This window comes from Staurois parvus, unplaced genomic scaffold, assembly GCF_062004578.1.
Source record: "Staurois parvus isolate SC_StPar_1 unplaced genomic scaffold, SC_StPar_1.0 ptg000172l, whole genome shotgun sequence".
Taxonomy (NCBI): domain Eukaryota; kingdom Metazoa; phylum Chordata; class Amphibia; order Anura; family Ranidae; genus Staurois; species Staurois parvus.
Window position 1 is genome coordinate 12,650,095 of NW_028317968.1, and position 19,814 is coordinate 12,669,908.

Here is a 19,814-nt window from a genome sequence, read left to right on the forward strand (position 1 = left end):
TTCTGGGCCAAAGCTTAACTGCAGATTCACACATGGGTTCTGGATTTCAAGGTACGGTTTCAGTGCTAATCGCAATCTACTTGTTCAGCGGTTCAGGACTGGTTTTTGTGACATAGCTGCGGATTGTATTGTGCACAGGTTCAGGGACAGTTTGCATGTGGTTTTGCAAGCCTTTTCTGGTTTTCATGAGGTGGAAAGGAGGGGGAGAGGAGATCAAACTGTGCTGAATCCTGATCCTGAACTGAAATCCTGTGCACAGGCACCATAGGAAGCAATGTTATTTCACGTCATGTGGATTGAATGCGGTTCCAACCACATTCAAATCTGCATATATGTGAAATGGCACTGAATTTGTAAGAGTAGCTGGGTGGTCAGATGAATCGAAATGTAATATGCTTTCTGGCAACCATGGGTGCCGCATCCTCTGGACTAAAGAGGAGAAGGACCTTCCAGCTTGTTATTAGTGCTCAGATCAAACGTCTGCATCTCTGATGGTATGGGGGTGCATTACTGCATATGGAATGGGCAGCTTGCACATCTGGAAAGGCACCATCAATGCAGAAAGATATATCCAAGTTTAGAGCAGCATATTGCTCCCTCCAGACGATGTCTCTTTCAGTGAAGGCCTTGCATATTCCAGCAGGACAATGCTAAACTGCATCTATGACCACAGCATGGCTTCGTAGTAGAATCTGGGTGCTTAACTGGTCTGCCTACAGTCAAGACCTTTCACAAATTGAAAATATTTGGTGCGTTTGAAATTAAGAACACAGAAAAGGATGACCAAGGACTGTTAAAAAGTTAGAATCCTATATTGGGCAAGAATAGGAGAACATTCCTCTCCCAAAACTCCAGCAACTGCTTCCCAGACTTTTACAGAGTGATGTTAACAGAAGAGGGGATGCTACACCATGGCTCAGTCCCACTTTTTTTGAGATGCTGTGCTGCCATCAATTTCCAAATTACCTTATTTTTTTTCTTAAAATGGTACAATTTCTCAGTTTAAACATTTGATAGCTTTTTTATTGGGAATAAAATATGGGTTTATGAGATTTGCAAATCATTGCATTCTGTTTTTATGTAGGTTTTACACAGCATCTCAACTTCTTTGGAATTGAGGTTGTAGTTACCCAGCCACACCCCCTCGCTGCCTCTTTATTGCGTTATCTCACTCTGGCTAAGCTCTAAAATTGGCTTGTGTTGGAGCCTATATAGGTAGATGAAGTCATTCATGTTCTGCCAATTGTGACGCTGTTTGGGCCTGGTGATTGGCTGACTGGAGGTCATGTGCTTGCTTAAACACTAAAATGAGGGAATCAAGGAGGCAGCGTAGTTGCGTGGGCTCAGTAAGTATAAATGTCTAGGGGTATGGACAAATTAATATTACACTTTAGCCTTCAAATTCTTACTTTATGAGCATCCATCAGGTTCATTACAAGATCCAAGTCTCCATGTACAGGTTGATCTTCAGCCATCTGGGGCTCCACCTTATAAAGCCAATCCACAAGGGCCTGCAGGGCATCCATAAACTGTCCAGAGAAAAGCAATGCTTCCTCCAACTTATGCTGTCTGCAAAGAAAACCCAGGGAAAACTGTTACCTCAAGAATGCTGTTGTACAAAACACATAACTCCCAAAAAAATACTTGGCATATAATGGTCATGATAATTTCTATCAAGCACTAATTAAATTTGCATGTAATCTTTGCTAATTTCAGCATCAGTGAAAATTACCTTTCCACAGATTTTCCACACACAGTGTCCCATTTATCCCTCACTTCTCCAAGGAGGTGATCTAATTTCTGTACATCGTCGCTTAACGAGGCCTTTTCTTTCAATGCCCGTCCTGTCCTTACAGTTGTGTCATAAACAGGCTGTTTACTTCCTAAGGTTTTCTGGAATTCCTATGGTGTCAAAGCAAGAAAGGGAGATGTTCATTAAATCATTGGGTGGAAACTGTGCCTCATGTTCACTTTTGTGAATGTCAGACAAAAAGAAATAAAAAAAATATATATATACATATATACACACACACATACATACAAAAGACCCAAAACATTTACAACACACAAGACATCATTTTACTTTGTGCTTGGTAAGCTGTAGCTTGATTTTGTCTGGATCATTAGAAATGTCCATGTCAGAGTCTAGGTGATTCTCTGCCTCTTCCAACCAGTCAACCAGTTTCTTCCAGGCTTCATGGAACTGGAACATATGAAACAGGGCCATATCAACAACAAGAAACACAAAAGCAAATTATATTTTAACTCGGTGACAGAATAGGGGTCGCCAGGACTTTCCTATTATCAGCTGTGGTTTACACAATGTACTCAAGACATGGCTCATGTAACAGCTGTAACAGTATAACATACAACAGTATTATACATTTATACCTTTTCTATATAGAAGACAAAAACAATACAACTGTCTAAATGTATTTTTCAAAATTCAAACCTGTTTTGCTCTCTTTCTTGCATCATCTAAGGATCTTCCTCTGTCCACTGATCGTTGAACCACTTTTTCCCAGCGGGACTGAACACTGAGCAGTAAGTTCTTAATCAGGACCACATCCTGCTTTTGGCTGAGAAATTTCAGCTGGTTCCCAGTTTTGTCCAACTCAATAATTTGCTCTCGATGAACATTAACTTCATTTACAAAAATCTGTAATGACATAGGTAAAGAATGACAGTTGTAGCAATGTCTAACTAACCAAGCAAAGTGACTGAGAGACGTTAATTAAAGTACCTTCTAAGCAAAATGTGACCCCATTTTCATTCCTCCTCCACCCCTCAAACCCATCCTGCAAGGTAATTTTTCCCTACATATAGCTGCATTTATAGCTGAATTAAGGTGCACTGCCCCTTTAAGAAAAAATGTGACACCCATCAAAGTGATCAATACATAATATACATAAGACAAAACAAACAAAGGTGACATATGTAAGAATTCCAAAAGAGACAATAATATCTTGGTGTGACAACTGAAACCAACAGAGGAGTCTCTGAGAGCAGTGGAATAAAAACCGCTTCAGTTTTTTAAAAATTGCACTTACAGTGGCCATAAATCATGTCTGCATATCGTATACAGTATGCACTGCTAGGGTGCTCATTGGTATGCGTGATGATGTCATGTGTCCGGCTCTGCCTGATGTGTTTCTCTGCAAATTGTCTTCAGAGGATAGAGGTTCATCTTTATGTTTACTACACCTGTTGCGTGCATTATCTAGGAGCCATTGCTGGATTAATACGCTCAGACTGATTGATGCTGGTGATTGTAGCACCTTTGTCTTTTTCACAGCACTCAGTTGGTTTCAGATCTCCAAGATATTATTGTCTCTTTTGAGACTCTTACATTTGGCACTTTCCTTATTTCATTGTTTATTTATTCTCCCTTGTTTGTTTTGGATTACATAACTTATGTATTGATCACTTTGCCAAGTTACAAATGTACTCTTAAAGGGGGCAGTGCAGCTTAATCTGTTTAACTGCATATGAACACGTTTTGTATCCAGATTGGTTTTTTTAGGTGATGCAGTCACTATTTTTATTTCAGTACACTTTTTTACACTACACGCAGGGTTACTTTTTTTATATTTTACTTAAATTCATAGTTTATAAGGTTTACAAAAAGACACAGGGCTATCCACTTCAACCTACATGGATGTGTGATTTTGATTCTCTAATAATTCCCATACTCCTGTTTATTCTGCTTCCTGAGGAAGCAGAATACCTTTAAAACAAGTTATACTCTCCTAAATTCCCCATCCAGGTTCCTCACCATGACCATTTCTTGGTGTGGGGACAACTAATATATTGCTACAGATGGTCCCTCCCTATGGTCTTCTTGCAATAATATCACCCCACTTCTGGATCCTGAAAAAACCCTCATGTATGGAGTCAGTAAGAAGTGTCCACGTCATGGTGACATGGACACCTAAAGAAGGACCACACCTGATGTAAACAAAAAGAGAATACTTGGGGCAGGAGGATCACGTGACCATGGATTTTGGTAAGCAAATTTTGATAGGGTTTATTTTTTTGCTTTACTGTCAGCGATCGGTCAGAGGGGGGGTTGGAAAGGGGATAGTTTTATTCTGGAGATGGGGATACTGAAAGCAATGTTAAAAGGGGGGTTGAGGGGATGGGTGGAAATTTGGATAGTTTTATCCGAGAGATGGGCTTTAAGGAACCTACCTTATGTTCATCAATTTGGAAAAGAACAGTGTCCAGAATGAGACTTGGGGGTGGTGCTACATTCAGGCTTTGCTCAGCTTGTGTCAGCCAGTTGATAAAGTCTTGTAATGAATTCTGGAAATCAGTGGCCAAACTAAGAGCTTCTTCTAGTTTTCCCTGTGGGTAAAAAGTGACAAGATGTAACACATGCAGACGGAAGCTACAAGACCAAAGCCACCATTATTAGACATTCAATACATTTCGGTTCTGAAAACTGTCCACGTGAGGTTATGCAAGGTCATGCATTACCTTCCTCTCTTCGACCTTATTGTTAATGTTTTGCCACTTTCTCTTCAATATGTTCACACTCTGATCGGTGACAGAACTGGCTGCATCTTCCCGGCTAAGCAGCATTAGTTGCCCCTTGTCTAAAAGTTGTTTATATAGTTCCTCATTGGCTTTGACCTCAGCATATAACTCCTAAGAGAAAATATTTAATAAACTATCAATTAGAATGTGAGTCGCGCATATAGTAAACAAAGTAATTTCTCAACATATGAAAAGAGTAAATCAGAATGCAAAACCAAATAGGGCAAAAAAGAAAAAAGTAGTAAAGCACTACAACATTTTTAAAGAGGTGAACATATATGCAAATAAATACACACTTGTCAAAACCTTGAATAAGGTGCATGCTAGGTAATAAAACAATACTTTTACATAGCCAAAACATTTTAATGGATGATCAAAATTGAGGTATATATATATCGTACAATAAAAGGATCAATACATTTTGCAGGGCTTTTATGGGATTTTCAAACACTATAAACTATTTATAAGCATAACTGTTTAACCACTTAATGTCCAGGGCATTTTTTTTTATTTTTAAACCCCATAGAATACAATAGTTGCACATTGTTTTCTAAACTGTTTATTGAGCACATATTTTCATGTATTTGGGTGCACACTAACACAACAGAATACACATTTTACAAATATAAAAAAAATATCAAGCTTTAAATTTGCACATGCCCAGAACTGTCTACAGACAAAGCATTAAAAGCTGAAGTTTGGCTAAATAAGGGATCTTTGACTAACCTGTAATTTCCATGACTTGAAGTACAGTAAAAGACACAGAATAAATATTCATAATTCTGTTGAAAGGACGTGGGAAACTTTTGTTGATCAGTGGTTGCAGCCATTCAGCTGCAGCAGTGGATCAGTGAATTCTGACAGCGGCCGGTTTTCATTTGTGTGATGGAGGAATTTTTTTTTTTTCTTTTGGCCTGCTGGTGATTTTTTTGTATATATTTATAATTTTATTTGGGTATTTGCACTAAGGATTAAGGTTGACCATGCACTACGTAATATTGTACAGTCGTCTTTGGATATGCTGGCAGCTGTGTGATGTGAGCTCCTGCCTGCCTAATTAATTGATGGGGTGGATCCTCATAATGCCTTGTTATGGTGGATCGGAGGTTGATTGAACCAAGATTGTATGGTTAGACTGAGTGACACAGTTCTAGAAAATAAGCCACTTGTTGCGAACCTGAGATAGAGCTAGCATCGGATGCAGAGACCGGTGGTAAAGTCCTGCTCCAGTGCAAGGGAAGCATCCACACTATGAGATTGAGTATTGTGTAGGGTTTCGGCAGAGCGAATGTTTCCACTGTGATATGGGTGTGGGTGAGGGCAATCCCCTGTGGGTTTTTTTTTTTCACAGAATAGAGTGCGGAAACAGGGTAAGCATGTCTAAGAAGCAAAATGCAGCTACCCCAGTGGTAACCATCCTGTAGAAAAGCCTTGTAAAAGTTTAGTTAAACTTTTTTTCTCTGCAGCTTTAAGTACATAACTTATCTGTAATGAAACATGTCCAACGTTATGCAGGCTGCTGGATTCTGAAGCAACCTTAGCTGCAGGGATGATCTGTTCTCTTCCTGCTGCTGACTTTTTAGCATTGTGGGGGGTTAACGGCTTCCCCTAGCATGCCTCCTATCTATTTCTCCATTTTGTTTACAGATTACACTGCCTGTAACATGATCTGTAAATAGGTAACAGAATCCTGTGACTGATCACACACTCCCCCATTCACAGATCATGTTTTGGATTGTGCTTGATTACTGCTTTCCTGGTTAGAGCATCAGATGAATTACAGCTTTGAAACCAGCAGCGATGAAATGCTTGTACAGGGAATATTTCCTAAACTTGCACCGTTTAGGAGATATTTAGCATCTCTGCAGCCGATGACGTCACCAATGCATGTGCTCTGAAGGAACGGCATTCTTGCGCTGTTCCTTCAGAGTTCTGTGCCACGGCCAGAGCCTGCGAACCTGGACGGAAGACTGGAGGAAGATGGAAGCCCTGTCAGCGATGACAGTGCACCGCTGGAAGGCTTCTTTCTAAGGGAAGTCTTTCATAATGAGCTAGTATGTGGTGCATACTAGCAAATAATGCTATTATTTTGCAGGGGACATTTTTTTGCAAATATTTTTTTTTTGGCAGTTTACTACCGCTTTAACCACTTGAAGCCCATGCCACTTATATGGGGTCTATGCATAGGAAGTGGTAAAAAAAAAATCTTTACAACAGTTGGGTTCAGAGGGAAATCTTCAAATACATAACATGAAGAATGGGTACAGCAGCCAAAAACACTAGCACGTTCCAACGCTAAGAACAATGAATACTAAACTCCTTTCTAAGGGGTTTGCAGCACCTTCTTATAACCACAAAAGTATTTTAGCTGTTCTGAATGAAAAAAGGGGTGCTACTCCTACTAAATAAATGCACTTAATACAATGACCACTGAGTTTTGTGTTTACCCTACACATAGCGTCCTCACCATGTGAGCCTGCAGCTGCTCCCGAGCAGTCTCTGGTAGTCCACCAGTGGGCTTTGCTGCTGATAGCTGGCTTTCTATTCTGCTCTCCCACTGGATAAAATCTTCAATTTCCCCTGTGAAGCCTTGAGCCTAAATAGGGAAGAATGACACATCCCAGTTCATACCATGGAGACTTACAATTTTTCTGTATTATTATTCTAGCTGCCATTGAATAACTGATATTGCACACACCTGCTGAAGAGCCATATCTAGTTGCTGCTCTCTTTCTTCAGTTTTCTGTAGTACAGAATCCCATAAATGGTTCAGAATTTCCAGCTTAGCTCCAAGGCTGCTAGCATCATCTCCAGCACTAGATTCAAGCAGTTCATTACCAGCTTTGTTCACAGTTTGCACTGTGCTTGCATGAGCAAGCACGTCATTTTTCAGCACCTGTAAATTGAGAAATGAAGGGAGTAACAAAAACATAGTTATCATGTACAGGTTTGTTGAAGGGCTCTTATATGTGAGTGAAACGTGAACAAAAAAACCTTTGTCCCATGCTTTACTCTTCAAAATTATTACAGATTATATCTTGCTTTACATATAAGGCCCAATGTGCTTGGTATAAGCCAAGAAAAAGGGGGTTTTATGGGTTTCTTTCTGGGTTACACTGTCAATCATTGGGGCTAACTACATTTTTATTGGGCTGTGGAAGCTAGCTTAGGAGTAGCATATACATCTAGCAACAGTAGAAGAGAGGACTCAAACATAAGAATATCTAATCCTTTACAGGACAGGAGAGTCTCATTGTTACACAAATCAACATGGTGGAATCTGCATAGAGGATACACAAAGTATGTCTATGCATACAGGAAACAAATGTCTTTTTTCCTGGTTGATAGAAATAAAATATAATGCTAATTACATTATCCTGATTACAAATTTACTTTGAATTATCAAAGATTTAAACAAGAACATCAACTGTATAAGCCAAACACTATTCATTGGACTAAACAAAAACAGTGCACTATTTACACTATAGCAGTAACATTAGTTACATAAACAAGTAATATATCCTTTTACAGACGTACATGGTGCTTTGCAAGCTCAATTTCAAGGACTTTGGGATCACCACTAATAGGCTTCTGTGCATCCAGAAGTTCCTCTGTATGTGTCAGCCAGGACATTACTTCAGCCAGTGCATGCTGAAATTGGCCAAGAGCCAGTAGGGCAGCCTCAAGCTTGTGCTATGGATACATAGACACAAAGTTAGGAAAGTGATAGTTAACACATCCAAATACAACATCCCAATGTACTCATTCTCCACCTGTCTGTGTGTGATCTTCTCTCCAAGATTCTCCCACAAATGTTTCAACTCTGTAAGTGGTCCTTGGATGATGTCCCGATCGGTGTCGTCAATGGCTTTCTTCAGCATCAGTTCCCCTTGATGATTCAACTTCTCCATTTCAATCTGCTGCTGATAAACCTCCACCTTAAACTCCTGCCAACAAAAGGATCACATTTCTTAACAAAACTTTCCAATAAGGCACAGAAGCCATTAAATATACTGTAGCTCATGTATTTCTACCAAGAGTTTTATCTAAAAGGTCTAGCTTACCTTCATTTCATTGATCTGCTCTTTCACTGTATTGAGGTCAGTTCCCACAGGAGGCATATCACAAAGTTTTATAACAGCATTGTCCAGCCAGTCAAACATTGCCTAGAACAAAGGAATACATTTTTTTTGCTTAACATTCATTGTATAATCTAACATTTTCCCTTACATTTATCAGAGAAGGAAAAACGTGAAATGCGATATGCTTGGCAGTGCCTTTCTATATACTGCTGATTGGAACATGGCATATCCCTATGCTGATCTGTTAGGAAACATAAGTGTTTCTGGTCTGCTTGTAATATGTTGTGTGATATCTGCAATCTCAGTCTACCAAGAGGCTAACCTACTACCCTACACACCACTACTAAAAAGGCTCTAATAACAAAGTACAAACAGTTTTAAAAACACAAAAGTAAAGAAGAGAGGAAGCGTCTCTTAGTTTATGCTGGTATCCTGATATCACTGTAAGGAATGTCAAGGCTAACTTTAAGTGTTGTTGAAAAAAAGTCCCCAGCTCCTACCTGTGCTACATAGCATTTATAAAAGATCAGTGGAAATATAGTACCTTTTCTTTAATCTGCTCCAGTGCAGTCACATGATTAAGAGCAGTGGCTCTGCTTGGTCAGGGAGCACTAAACAATGGCTCTGTGATATCACCTGCCAACTTCCATTGCCTATCCGGTGTCGGTGACCCCTCCCCACCCCCGCAGCTGCCACTTTGACATATGGGAACTGAAACGTGTGTCATTTTGCAGCACTGGAGAAGATTCAAAAAATATATATTTCCACTGATCTCTTTTATAGGAAGCATAAGTACAAGCAAGTAACGCTTTTCACACCACGTATAGTAAAGCCTTTAATCAACTAGGTGTTGATTAGGAAACAGCAATACGTTTTTATCTGAGATGCTACTGAAAAAAAAAAAAGCTACAAATACTGCACTGCCAATGTCTTTAACCCCTTCTTGCCCTGACCATTGTAACATGACGGTCGGGGGAAGCCATATGATGTCCTCACTGGATTGGGCCACACGGTGGTGCGATCTGTCACCCGCTGTGTCCACTGGACACAGCCAATGACAGATCACTGTACTGCCCGCCATGCCAATCACAGCAGATCACATGACAATCGTACAGAAAGGCTTTGATGCCTTTCATTGTGTACTATCATGATGAGCTTTGTGATTGATCACAGTGATCACATGGTACAGACAGGGCCAATCACTGCCCATCTGTACCATGTGATTAGCTGTGGCCAATCACAGCTAATTACAACAGTAAACACTGAATGAATAGTTTTCATTTAACAAAAACAAAAAAAGGATGATTATAACTGAAAAATTCAGTTATAAGCAATCAGTGTGTGAAAAAAAAAATCCTGATCACCTCCCCAGAGTAGTACATTGTTACTATGGTAACACTGTATTGCTCTGGTCACTTCTCTTAAGAGCTGTAATTCCTAAACCCTTCCTCCAATTTGGATGTACATACCCTCAAATTAAACCTGAGAGTGTGCACATTCAGCCCATATCCATTATATAACTATAGCAGCTTGAATATGTTTTGGTAAATACCTGGAAAAAAAACTAAAAATCGTGCCTGTGTCCAAATACATATGGACCTAACTGTATGTATACACACACACACACACACACACACACACACTATATTGCCAAAAGTATTGGGATGCCTGCCTTGACACGCACATGAACTTTTATGGCATCCCAGTCTTAGTCCATAGGGTTCAATATTGAGTTAGCAGCTATAACAACGTCAACTCTTCTGGGAAGGCTGTCCACGGGGATGTTTGACCATTCTTCCAGAAGCACATTTGTCAAGCACTGATGTCAGACGAGAAAGCCTGGTTCGCAGTCTCTGCTCTAGTTCATCCCAAAGGTGTTTTATCGGGTTGAGGTCAGGACTGTGTAGGCAGGTCAAGTTCCTCCACCCCAAACTCACTCATCCAAGTCTTTATAGACCTTGCTGTTTGCACTGGTGCGCAGTAATGTTGCAGGAAGGGATCATCCCCAACTGTTTCCACACAGTTGGGAGCATGAAATTGTCCAAAATGTCTTGGTATGCTGACACCTCAAGAGTTCTCTTCATTGGAACTAAGGGGCCAAGCCCAACCCCTGAAAACCCCCAAAATAAAATCCCCCCTCCACCAAACTTTATACTTGGCACAATGTAGTCAGGCAAGTACTGTTCTCCTGGAAACCGCCAAACCCAGACATGTCCATCGGATTGTCAGACAGAAAAGCGTGATTCATCACTCCAGAGAACACATCTCCAGGGCTTAAGAGTCCAGTGGGGGCATGCTTTACACCACTGCATCCGAGGCTTTGCATTTAACTTGGTGATATAAGGCTTGTAAGCAGCTGCTTGGCATGGAAACCCATTCCATGAAGCTCTCTATGCATTGTTGTGCTAACCTGAAGGCCACATGAAGTTTGCAGGTCTTTAGCTATTGACTCTGCAGACAGTTGGCGACTTCTGCGCACCTCAGCATATGCTGACTCCGCTCAAGTGAGGTTTCTATTTGCACACCCAGAACACCACACAGAGGAATCAGTCTAATATAGCACAAATTGATTCCTCTGTGTGGTGTTCTGGGTGTGCATACTCTTTTTCTTTAACAGAAATCCCTTGATTTCCGTACTCACGGTTTCTGATTTTCGTGGTATACTTTTTTTCCTACTGGTGTTAGTCTTGGGGCTCCCACCATCATTCCTCTTATGCAACTATTCATATTTCTGAATCCTTAGGCTTCTTTCTGGTTGTGGAGTATTGATTTATATTATGTGCATTTGCACATATTCCTATTTTTGTGCACTGTTGGTGTTTTCCATGAATCTATGGTCTTATATCAGGTGCTATTCACACTCCTATAATTGTTTACTTTTGGCACATTTGGGTTGTTTGGTCTTGGCTAGTATTTTTGTGGCCATTTGGTAATTTTTCATGTATTGCTTTGCTGTCCTAGCATATCGCTTGTTTTAATATTTTTGCATGGTACTTATTATGGATGGTCCATGCCTGCCTGGTGTTTGCCATTTGCTGTGGCAGCCATCTTGTGAGTATTCATTACCTGCTTTGTTTGTTCCACATTTTCTGCAATTTGTCATTTTTACGTATGAACCATTTTAATAGCTTGTTTTCAGCTAGGATTTTGCATATTTAGTTTTTTTTTAATGAACTATTGTGTTTTACTCCTTTTGTGATCTTTTTTTTTTATCTTTTCCCTGTATGTCTTTTAATCCTTGCACTGTGTGAGGTCACCGCTAGGGGTGTATGGTGGGTGGGACTTTGGGTTTATTAGTCTGTTCTCTTCTATGTTGTAGTGTCTTGAGAAAAATGGACTGAGCTTCATTGAAACGTTAACAATAACAACACTGCTGTTTTTGATCTTCCTCTGCAAAACCTGTGAGTGCCTCTAAACTAGATTTGGATTTATATGGATTTCTATGTGGGTGAGCACCTGGGCATTTATCTCAAACACAGTGTCATAGCTACCTTTGAAACTATACACACACACACCAAAGTTTGTGGACTCTATAATTTTCCTACAGGCTAAATAACACACACATTGATTTGGGTTATTTTCAGAGAAATTACATTTTGGCATAAATTTATGAAGAACAATTATTTTTAAAATGTTCTAAGAGAAACGCAGAAAAAAAACAGGGTTTTTTTCAAACTTTTTGATCTTTTTTTAGTTTATTTAGCAAAAAAATAAGGAAAAAAAGCTATATTTGTGCAAAAAAATTATAAAAATGTCATATGGGTACAGTATTGCATGACCGTGCGATTGTCATTCAAAGTGCAACAGCTCTGAAAGCTGGCATGGGCAGGAAGGGGATAAAAGTGCATGGTATTGCAGTAGTTAAACTGAGTACTGAGAGCACCAACCCACAAGAAATATCATACTGAAGGTCTGTCTTATATTTCCAATATCACACATAATAAACATAGGCACTGCAAAATACAGTCCAGTGCGGGTTAACCCAGGTCACCGCACAAAGTGTAAACGAGCCTTGAATCTTAGGATTTAGAGTAGCCCAACTATGAAGGGAAACCTAATTATAAAGACTTTGCTGGTAAAGTACCTGTAAAGTGTCCTGGTACTGTACTGCATAAGCCATTGCATCTCTAAGCTTCTCCAGGCGTTCTGTCCAAGTTTTCTTTAAATTTTCCCAGGCAGTATTCATCTGACGAAAAAAAAAGCAACAGGTTCCTTTATGAAAGATTAACGACATTTAGAAAGGTGCCAGAAGATACACAATATAATATTTGAAAGTACCATATTTAAAAGATAAAGATCATCCCTGCCTAATAGACAGCCATTAATGATGTACTATTTTATCAGTATTATAATCATGTTAACTTTCAGGATGTTCACACTACACTAAGCCACTGGCTTCTGCTGCTGTCAATCACAGCCAGTGAACCAGCAAGATAGTAGAGGGGGCGGGGCCGAGCCACGGCTGTGTGTGTGAATGAACACGCAGAGCAGTGGCTCGGGAGCAAGCCTGCTTGGGTGCCCCCAGAGCAAGCTGCTTGCTCTGGGGGAATTTGGCAGGAGGTTGGGGCCAGTGGGGGACCCGCGAAGAGGCGGACCGGGGCTGCTCTTTGCAAAACCACTGCACAGAGCAGGTGAGTATGATATGTTTGTTATTTTTTTTTTTTAATTGCCTTTAATATCACTTTATCCACATGAGCAAGGAATTTAAAACATCTGCAAAGGAACTGGGTTAGTCATGAGACTTGACACCAACTGTCCCCTGCACGGACAAAAAATGTCTGGGCTGCCAGATGTTTTCAGCATTAAAGAATTCATTCCTGCAATTGGCTTTGAATCTTGTAAAGAGCATACTTTAAAAACACAGAATATAAAGAAAGTTATGCTGAAAATCCCTTTAACTAAAAGGTTTAGAAGTATTACAAAGGAAACGACAATGGATTTACATTACACCTTCCTGTAAATATCCTAGAGATTGATAAAGTGCAACCATTATGTTGCAAATGGATCAACAAAGCAAATTTAGCCAAACTTTTTTTTTTGGTTTTCATTAGACTGGGAAAGAGTTTTGTTTTTATTGCCATCTGTGCCCGTTAGGAAGATTTTACCCAACTTTCTGTCCTATTAATCACACAGGAAATTAGGTATTACTCCTAAAGGGGGCAAAGACAACAACAATTTGCCAAAGTTTCTAAAACTTCCACACACTACATAAAAAAAAAAAAAAAAGAAAAAAGTTTATTACTGTCTGCACCCTTGAAGAGATTTAGCTCACTTCCTTTCTTGGTAACATAAAAAGAAAGAAAATCTCCCCAATGACTTTAGAAACCGCAATAAAAGCCTTGCAGCCTTATAAGCACTGCAGACAATAATTTATGCAGCAAACAACATTATATTTGTTAATTACATATGCAGGTTGTGTTTTTTGTGTATTGGAGCTATACAGTGATGATGCTTTAGTGTTCTTTTTATGTATAAAGCTGGCCATATACTAGTAGATTTGAGAATGAATATGAAAATTCTAATAAGTACATATGAGAACATGACAAATGTTGTTCGAAAGAAAAAGAAAAAAAAAAAAAGTTAACTTTTTACATTCAAGTTTGGCGTGAATGGACCTTTTAAAACCACATTCACGGTTAGAAACTCATTTGAAAAAAAAATTCCACCTTGCTCCTTCGAATTTGCTCATCACTATGGTCGAAAAGATAGGTCAATTTGACGCCAGTAACAAAAAAAAAAATCAAACATTCCTAAAATTTAAATTTTTTAACAAAATTCTACTAATAACTAGGGTTCGATTCACTTTAGTCTGCATCAGTAGCTTGAAAGTAATGTAATATGTGATTTCTCATTTTAGCAACCCTTCTAGGAATAAAAATTGGTACACAGGCTTTGCCAATATATGAAGGTCATCCAAGTAGAGTAGGATTATGACACACCTCATCAATGCTTTTCTTGACTTCTGGTTTTTCTGTCTCCCCACAAGCAAATATGAGGTCTGCTCCAAGAATGCGGATAAACTCCAGTTCCTCATGGAGTCCATCAGTCTCCTCCTTAATAGTCTGCAAACAAACATAAAATCAAATTTACTACCTGCTGTGAGACCTATTTTGGAATAAGAGTAGAAAGAGCCATTTCCAGATGTTGCTTACATCTGCAGCCTCAATCTGCTGTTTAATCATTGATGGGTCAATACCGGGACTTTCCAGATCATGAACAATCTCATGAGTGTCTTTGATTGTTGTCAACATTGCATTCATATCTAGCCAAAACTTCTCTGCCAGCTCAAGGACGTCTAAGTATTTCATCTCCCGTTCATCTACCCTAGCTTTGATGTCCTCCCAGGTGAACACTAACTGGTCCAGTTTATCCTGGATGGCTGAAACAAAAAGAAAATGTATATTTGTAGTTATCAAAAGATTCCAAGATTTTACACCTTAGGACAAAGTAGATGTATTGGTGATTTAGGTTGAAACTCTCAAGATAAATGTAAAGGTAAAAAGGCAACCTAGTAATGGATCAACTATGGCAAGAAGAACACAGATTCCAACTTGGTTATTCATATGTAAAGGAAAGCTATAAAAGAATTAAACGTAGAGAAATAGTAGTACCCACTCCCTCCCTTTGCTGTCACCCTTTTTTACAGCACTCCCCTGCACTATAGCCCTTTCTAACCCAAACTCTTCGGTCTTTCCACTTTCATGCTTAAAGACACACTGTCCCCCTGCCCATGCAAGGCAAAGTGACAAAATATTTGCACCCCCCTTCTATTCCCCTTACCAGTGCTCCCTCACCACTCCTTACTCTCCAGAATATTAAAGCCAATGTTGTGCAGGCATCCACCATGGTCAGCATCTACTTCCTGGAGTGCAGGTATTGGTTAAAAATTATACAATCATTAATCTTGACTGCTCTTGACTGTGTTCAAAAATTTGTTGCAGCCTCTCACCTTCTAGTTTGCTATAATGTTACAATAATGTTGTTTAATTCTTTGGGAGAGAAAACTGAATTGCCTTGCTGCTTCTCTGCTTTTTCCTTTATCTTACACCAACTGCTCACCAACTTCTCCCCAACATTTTATTAAAAGAGAAGCACGGGAATTTTTTTTTTTTGTAATCATACCTAGATGGATGCAGCATCGGTCCAATGCTGCATCTGTCACCAGCCAGCTCCAAGTTCTCACAGCTGCTCTAAGCAGAGAGCGGTGACTGTTAGTCACCGCTCTCTGCTCTGCCTCCCCCCCCTGCATTCAATGGAGCACTGGGCTGTGGAAGGGAGGGAGCAGTTGGTTCAGGCTCTCAGCGGATCGCTGAGAGGCTAAGACCGGTTGCTGCTGCAGACTCTGGGGTGGATCCCAACTTTAAAGTCGAGATTTTTCTCCAGCCTGTACCAGCTCAGTGAAGACAGTGGGCTTCAGCCTGATGTCAGCTGAAAACGGGTCACAGGAGTGCAGAAAAACCTGCACTTCTGTGATCCACAGGAGAATGAAAGGGACTAGAAGAACAATTTTTTTTCTGCTTATAGGAACCACTCCACATACCACTTTTTCTACTTTAAACCTTTCTAGTCATGGAAGAGGCCATCAAAACCTTCATGACAAGATACAAATTACACACATGAAAAGCTAATTTGGTAATTTAACTTAGTATATGGGGTTAGCGAATGATACAATGATATTCTAAATGTTTTTGGAAAATCATCTTCTAAATAACCTGAATATAGAGACACCCATGTGTTAAATGTGTAGGTTGTGATACATATTTCAGGGCTTTATGGTCAATAAACAAGTGCCTATATTTTAGATTTGCACATATTAAAGCTGAACTCCAGGATAAACAAAAATTGTAAAAAGTTATATATTCCTGCCTGAATCTCGGTGCTTTGCGTTGCCTCATGCTTTGTGTATTTCTTTCAGATCTGTGTAGTGATCCAGTGTACAGCTCAGTACAGGAGTTTTCTATACTAAAAACCAGTCATTGCTGCCCTCTCTACTTGTGCAGTACTGGCCATGGATACCAACCCCCTTCTGTAGTTTTCTGCAGGCAGCCTGTAGTGGGTGGAGCTTTTGGGTCACCAACCACAGTTCTGTTTTCTGCAGAAACTATGTAGCAATGTGATGTCACTGCTACTTTTACAAGGCAATGTCTGGGTTTGCAAAGGCGTTGGTTTGGTGCACACCCAGTGGATTTATCTTTGTGGCTAAAGAGGAATATAATTAATAAACTGTTTAAATCCTTGGTTCAGCTTTAAGAATTTTCTAGGAGTGTGCTGTCTTTACAATGGCTGTGATTCACTGATGACTAGATAAAAATACACTAATGAATGAATGTGCCTCAATTAAAACACTAATCTAACACTAATTAGTTAATCTGATTATTTATTATTTTTTCATCTCTCTTTCTTCTATATACACTTTTACATCTCAAGTGTGTCTTTCACATAGATCTGCACTGTTCACAACTGTGACTGCTTTAAGTGAGAGTAAAAACAATGTGACAGGAAGCATGGAACATTTGTTTAAATACTTTCTCTGTTCTCTACTCTATCTGTGCTTATCATGATTGGTTAAACATAGTGATAACGTGATTGGTCACTGAAAACACTAACTCTGGAAATGGACAGGGATCAAGTTTTGTTCTGTGGGTGGCTCCATCGGTACCACCAAGCTTGACAAAAGTTGCCTTTTCAATCGACTTTTTTTTTCCCCGAAGGAGCAGGACCCAAAATTCTTAGTCAGACTGGGTCTGCATCCAATCTGTTGCACGTACTGTTTGGGTAGCTTCTACCTGTTACTTGTCTAATAAGTAAATTATATTCTACTTTTGCATTCCTACTCACATTTGAAACAGTATTCGATTAGTTAGTGGTATATCAACAGCAAATCTCAATATTTATCCATAAAGATGGCATTTTCTGACCAACATGAAAATAATGATTTTTAGTTCCCATGTGGAGTTGAATTTGTTTTTAGCAAGTTAAGCAAATTTAGAAGTATGTTTAACTTCTCAGAAGCTTGAGGCATATTTTGCTTAGAGGAATATCCCAAATTGCAGCTACCACTACCATAGTAACTTCGCTTTCAGCTCTGTATCACTTTAACACACACAAGGAAATAAATACATGAATAGATTGGCGCTACAATAATTGTGTATCAAAAATAGAAACAATTGAATAACACAGCGACTCTCAACAACATCTAACAAATGATGTTCCTAAAATATATAGTGAACATAATGTGTTAATGTGACAGTCCCATGAAGATGTACTCCCATAGACCAAAAAAATATGCTCTTTCACCACGTGCAGACAATAAATTAATTTCTCACTCACTAGAAAAAATTTACCCCGGTTAAGGTGGTCAAAAAACGCTTTGTTATCATAAATGTTGAGGACCAGCAACAGGCTCTCCTGGATCAGACCTCCCAGTCTCCCAATAAGAGGTATGGATCTAAGGAATCAGAGATAACTGCCCCCAGTTGGATGGTCACAAGACTCTGGGTATACCAATAGTAGATGGATTCATAATCCCAGGCTCTCTTCAAAATAAAGGTGATGCTCCAAGCAGCTCAAATAAACCACATATGTTAGATGTGCTCTAAGTGCAGGATTTATTTATTGAAAAATGGCATGACGAATAAATGTATATCAATACACTCACATGTAGTGGTGCCCAAAGAATCGGCACCAGTTATGAGTGTGACTGGCGTGCGCTCCAAGCCTTGCTTTCGACAGGCTGATGTGACGTCACTGGAACCCAGAAGTGACAGGATCATGATTCTACGTACGTTTTCGCCAGGTGAAACGTATGTAGAAGAGTGATGCTGTCACTTCTGGGTTCCCGTGACGTCACATCCAGCTTATCGAAAGCGAGGCTTGGAGCGCACGACAGCCATACTATTGGCATTAAAGGCCGCATAAGCTGGTGCCGGTTCTTTGGGAACTACTACAGTGGATATAAAAACTCTACACGCCCGTTAAAATGTCAGGTTTCTGTGATGTAAAAAAATGAGGCAAAGATAAATCTAAAACTAAAATAATGTGGTTGCATAAGTGTGCACAGACACTTAGAACTGGGGATGTAGCTGTGTTCAGAATTAAGCAATCACATTCAAGATCATGTTAAATAGGAGTCAGTGCACACCTGCCATCATTTAAAGTGCCTCTGATTAACCCCAAATAAAGTTCAGCTGTTCCAGTAGGTCTTTCTTGACATTTTCTTAGTCGCATCCGAGAGTAAAAGCCCTGCTCTGAAGAGAGCTTCCAAAGCATCAGAGGGATCTCATTGTTAAAAGGTATCAGTCAGGAGAAGAGTACAAAAGAATTTCCAAGACATTAGATATACTATGGAACACAGTGAAGGCAGTCATCATCAAGTGGAGAAAATATGGCACAACAGTGACATTACTAAGAACTGGACGTCCCTCCAAAATTGATGAAAAGACGAGAAGAAAACTGGTCTAAGAGGATGCCATGAGGCCTACAGCAACATTAAAGGAGCTTCAGGAATATCTGGCAAGTACTGGCTGTGTGGTACATGTGACAAAAATCTCCCGTATTATTCATATGTCTGGGCTATGGGGTAGAGTGGCAAGATGGAAGCCTTTTCTTATGAAGAAAAACATCCAAGGCTAAAATTTAGCAAAAACACATCTTAAGTATCCCAAAAGCATGTGGGAAAATGTGTTCTGGTCTGATGAAACCAAGGTTGAACTTTTTGGCCACAATTCCAAAAGATATGTTTGACGCAAAAACACTGCACATCACCAAAAGAACACCATACCCACAGTGAAGCATGGTGGTGGCAGCATCATGCTCTGTGGCTGTTTTTCTTTAGCTGGAATTGGGGCCTTAGTCAAGGTAGAGGGAATTATGAATAGTTCCAAATACCAGTCAATATTGGCACAAAACCTTCAGGCTTCTGATAGAAAGTTGAACATGAACAGAAGAATATTAAAGTTTTGGAATGGCCCAGCCAGAGCCCGGACCTGAATCCGATCGAAAATCTGTGGGATGATCTGTAGAGGGCTGTGCACAGGAGATGCCCTCGCAATCTGACAGATTTAGAGTGTTTTTGCAAGGAAGAGTGGGAAAATATGTCAAGATGTGCCATGCTGATAGACTCATACCCAAAAAGACTGAGTGCTGGAATAAAATCAAAAGGTGCTTCAACAAAGGATCAGTTTAAGGGTGTGC

The 19,814-nt window shown here is 39.7% G+C and overlaps 1 protein-coding gene across 19 annotated transcripts in view; it reads right to left on the reverse strand.

Annotated features, from left to right (window-relative positions):
- The window catches only part of MACF1 (microtubule actin crosslinking factor 1), a 402,996-nt gene that overhangs the window by 27,590 nt on the left and 355,592 nt on the right, over window positions 1-19,814 (reverse strand). For all 19 annotated transcript variants that reach the window (XM_089676708.1, XM_089676721.1, XM_089676720.1 and 16 more), the window contains 14 exons: window positions 14,774-15,000; window positions 14,561-14,683; window positions 12,706-12,807; window positions 8,604-8,705; window positions 8,313-8,486; window positions 8,077-8,232; window positions 7,238-7,435; window positions 7,007-7,135; window positions 4,480-4,650; window positions 4,192-4,347; window positions 2,453-2,659; window positions 2,084-2,203; window positions 1,733-1,902; window positions 1,410-1,569 (listed from right to left, as the gene is read on the reverse strand). In XM_089676708.1, the coding sequence (XP_089532834.1) occupies window positions 1,410-1,569; window positions 1,733-1,902; window positions 2,084-2,203; window positions 2,453-2,659; window positions 4,192-4,347; window positions 4,480-4,650; window positions 7,007-7,135; window positions 7,238-7,435; window positions 8,077-8,232; window positions 8,313-8,486; window positions 8,604-8,705; window positions 12,706-12,807; window positions 14,561-14,683; window positions 14,774-15,000 (2,195 nt within the window). The remainder of the gene's footprint in view (window positions 1-1,409; window positions 1,570-1,732; window positions 1,903-2,083; window positions 2,204-2,452; window positions 2,660-4,191; window positions 4,348-4,479; window positions 4,651-7,006; window positions 7,136-7,237; window positions 7,436-8,076; window positions 8,233-8,312; window positions 8,487-8,603; window positions 8,706-12,705; window positions 12,808-14,560; window positions 14,684-14,773; window positions 15,001-19,814) is intronic.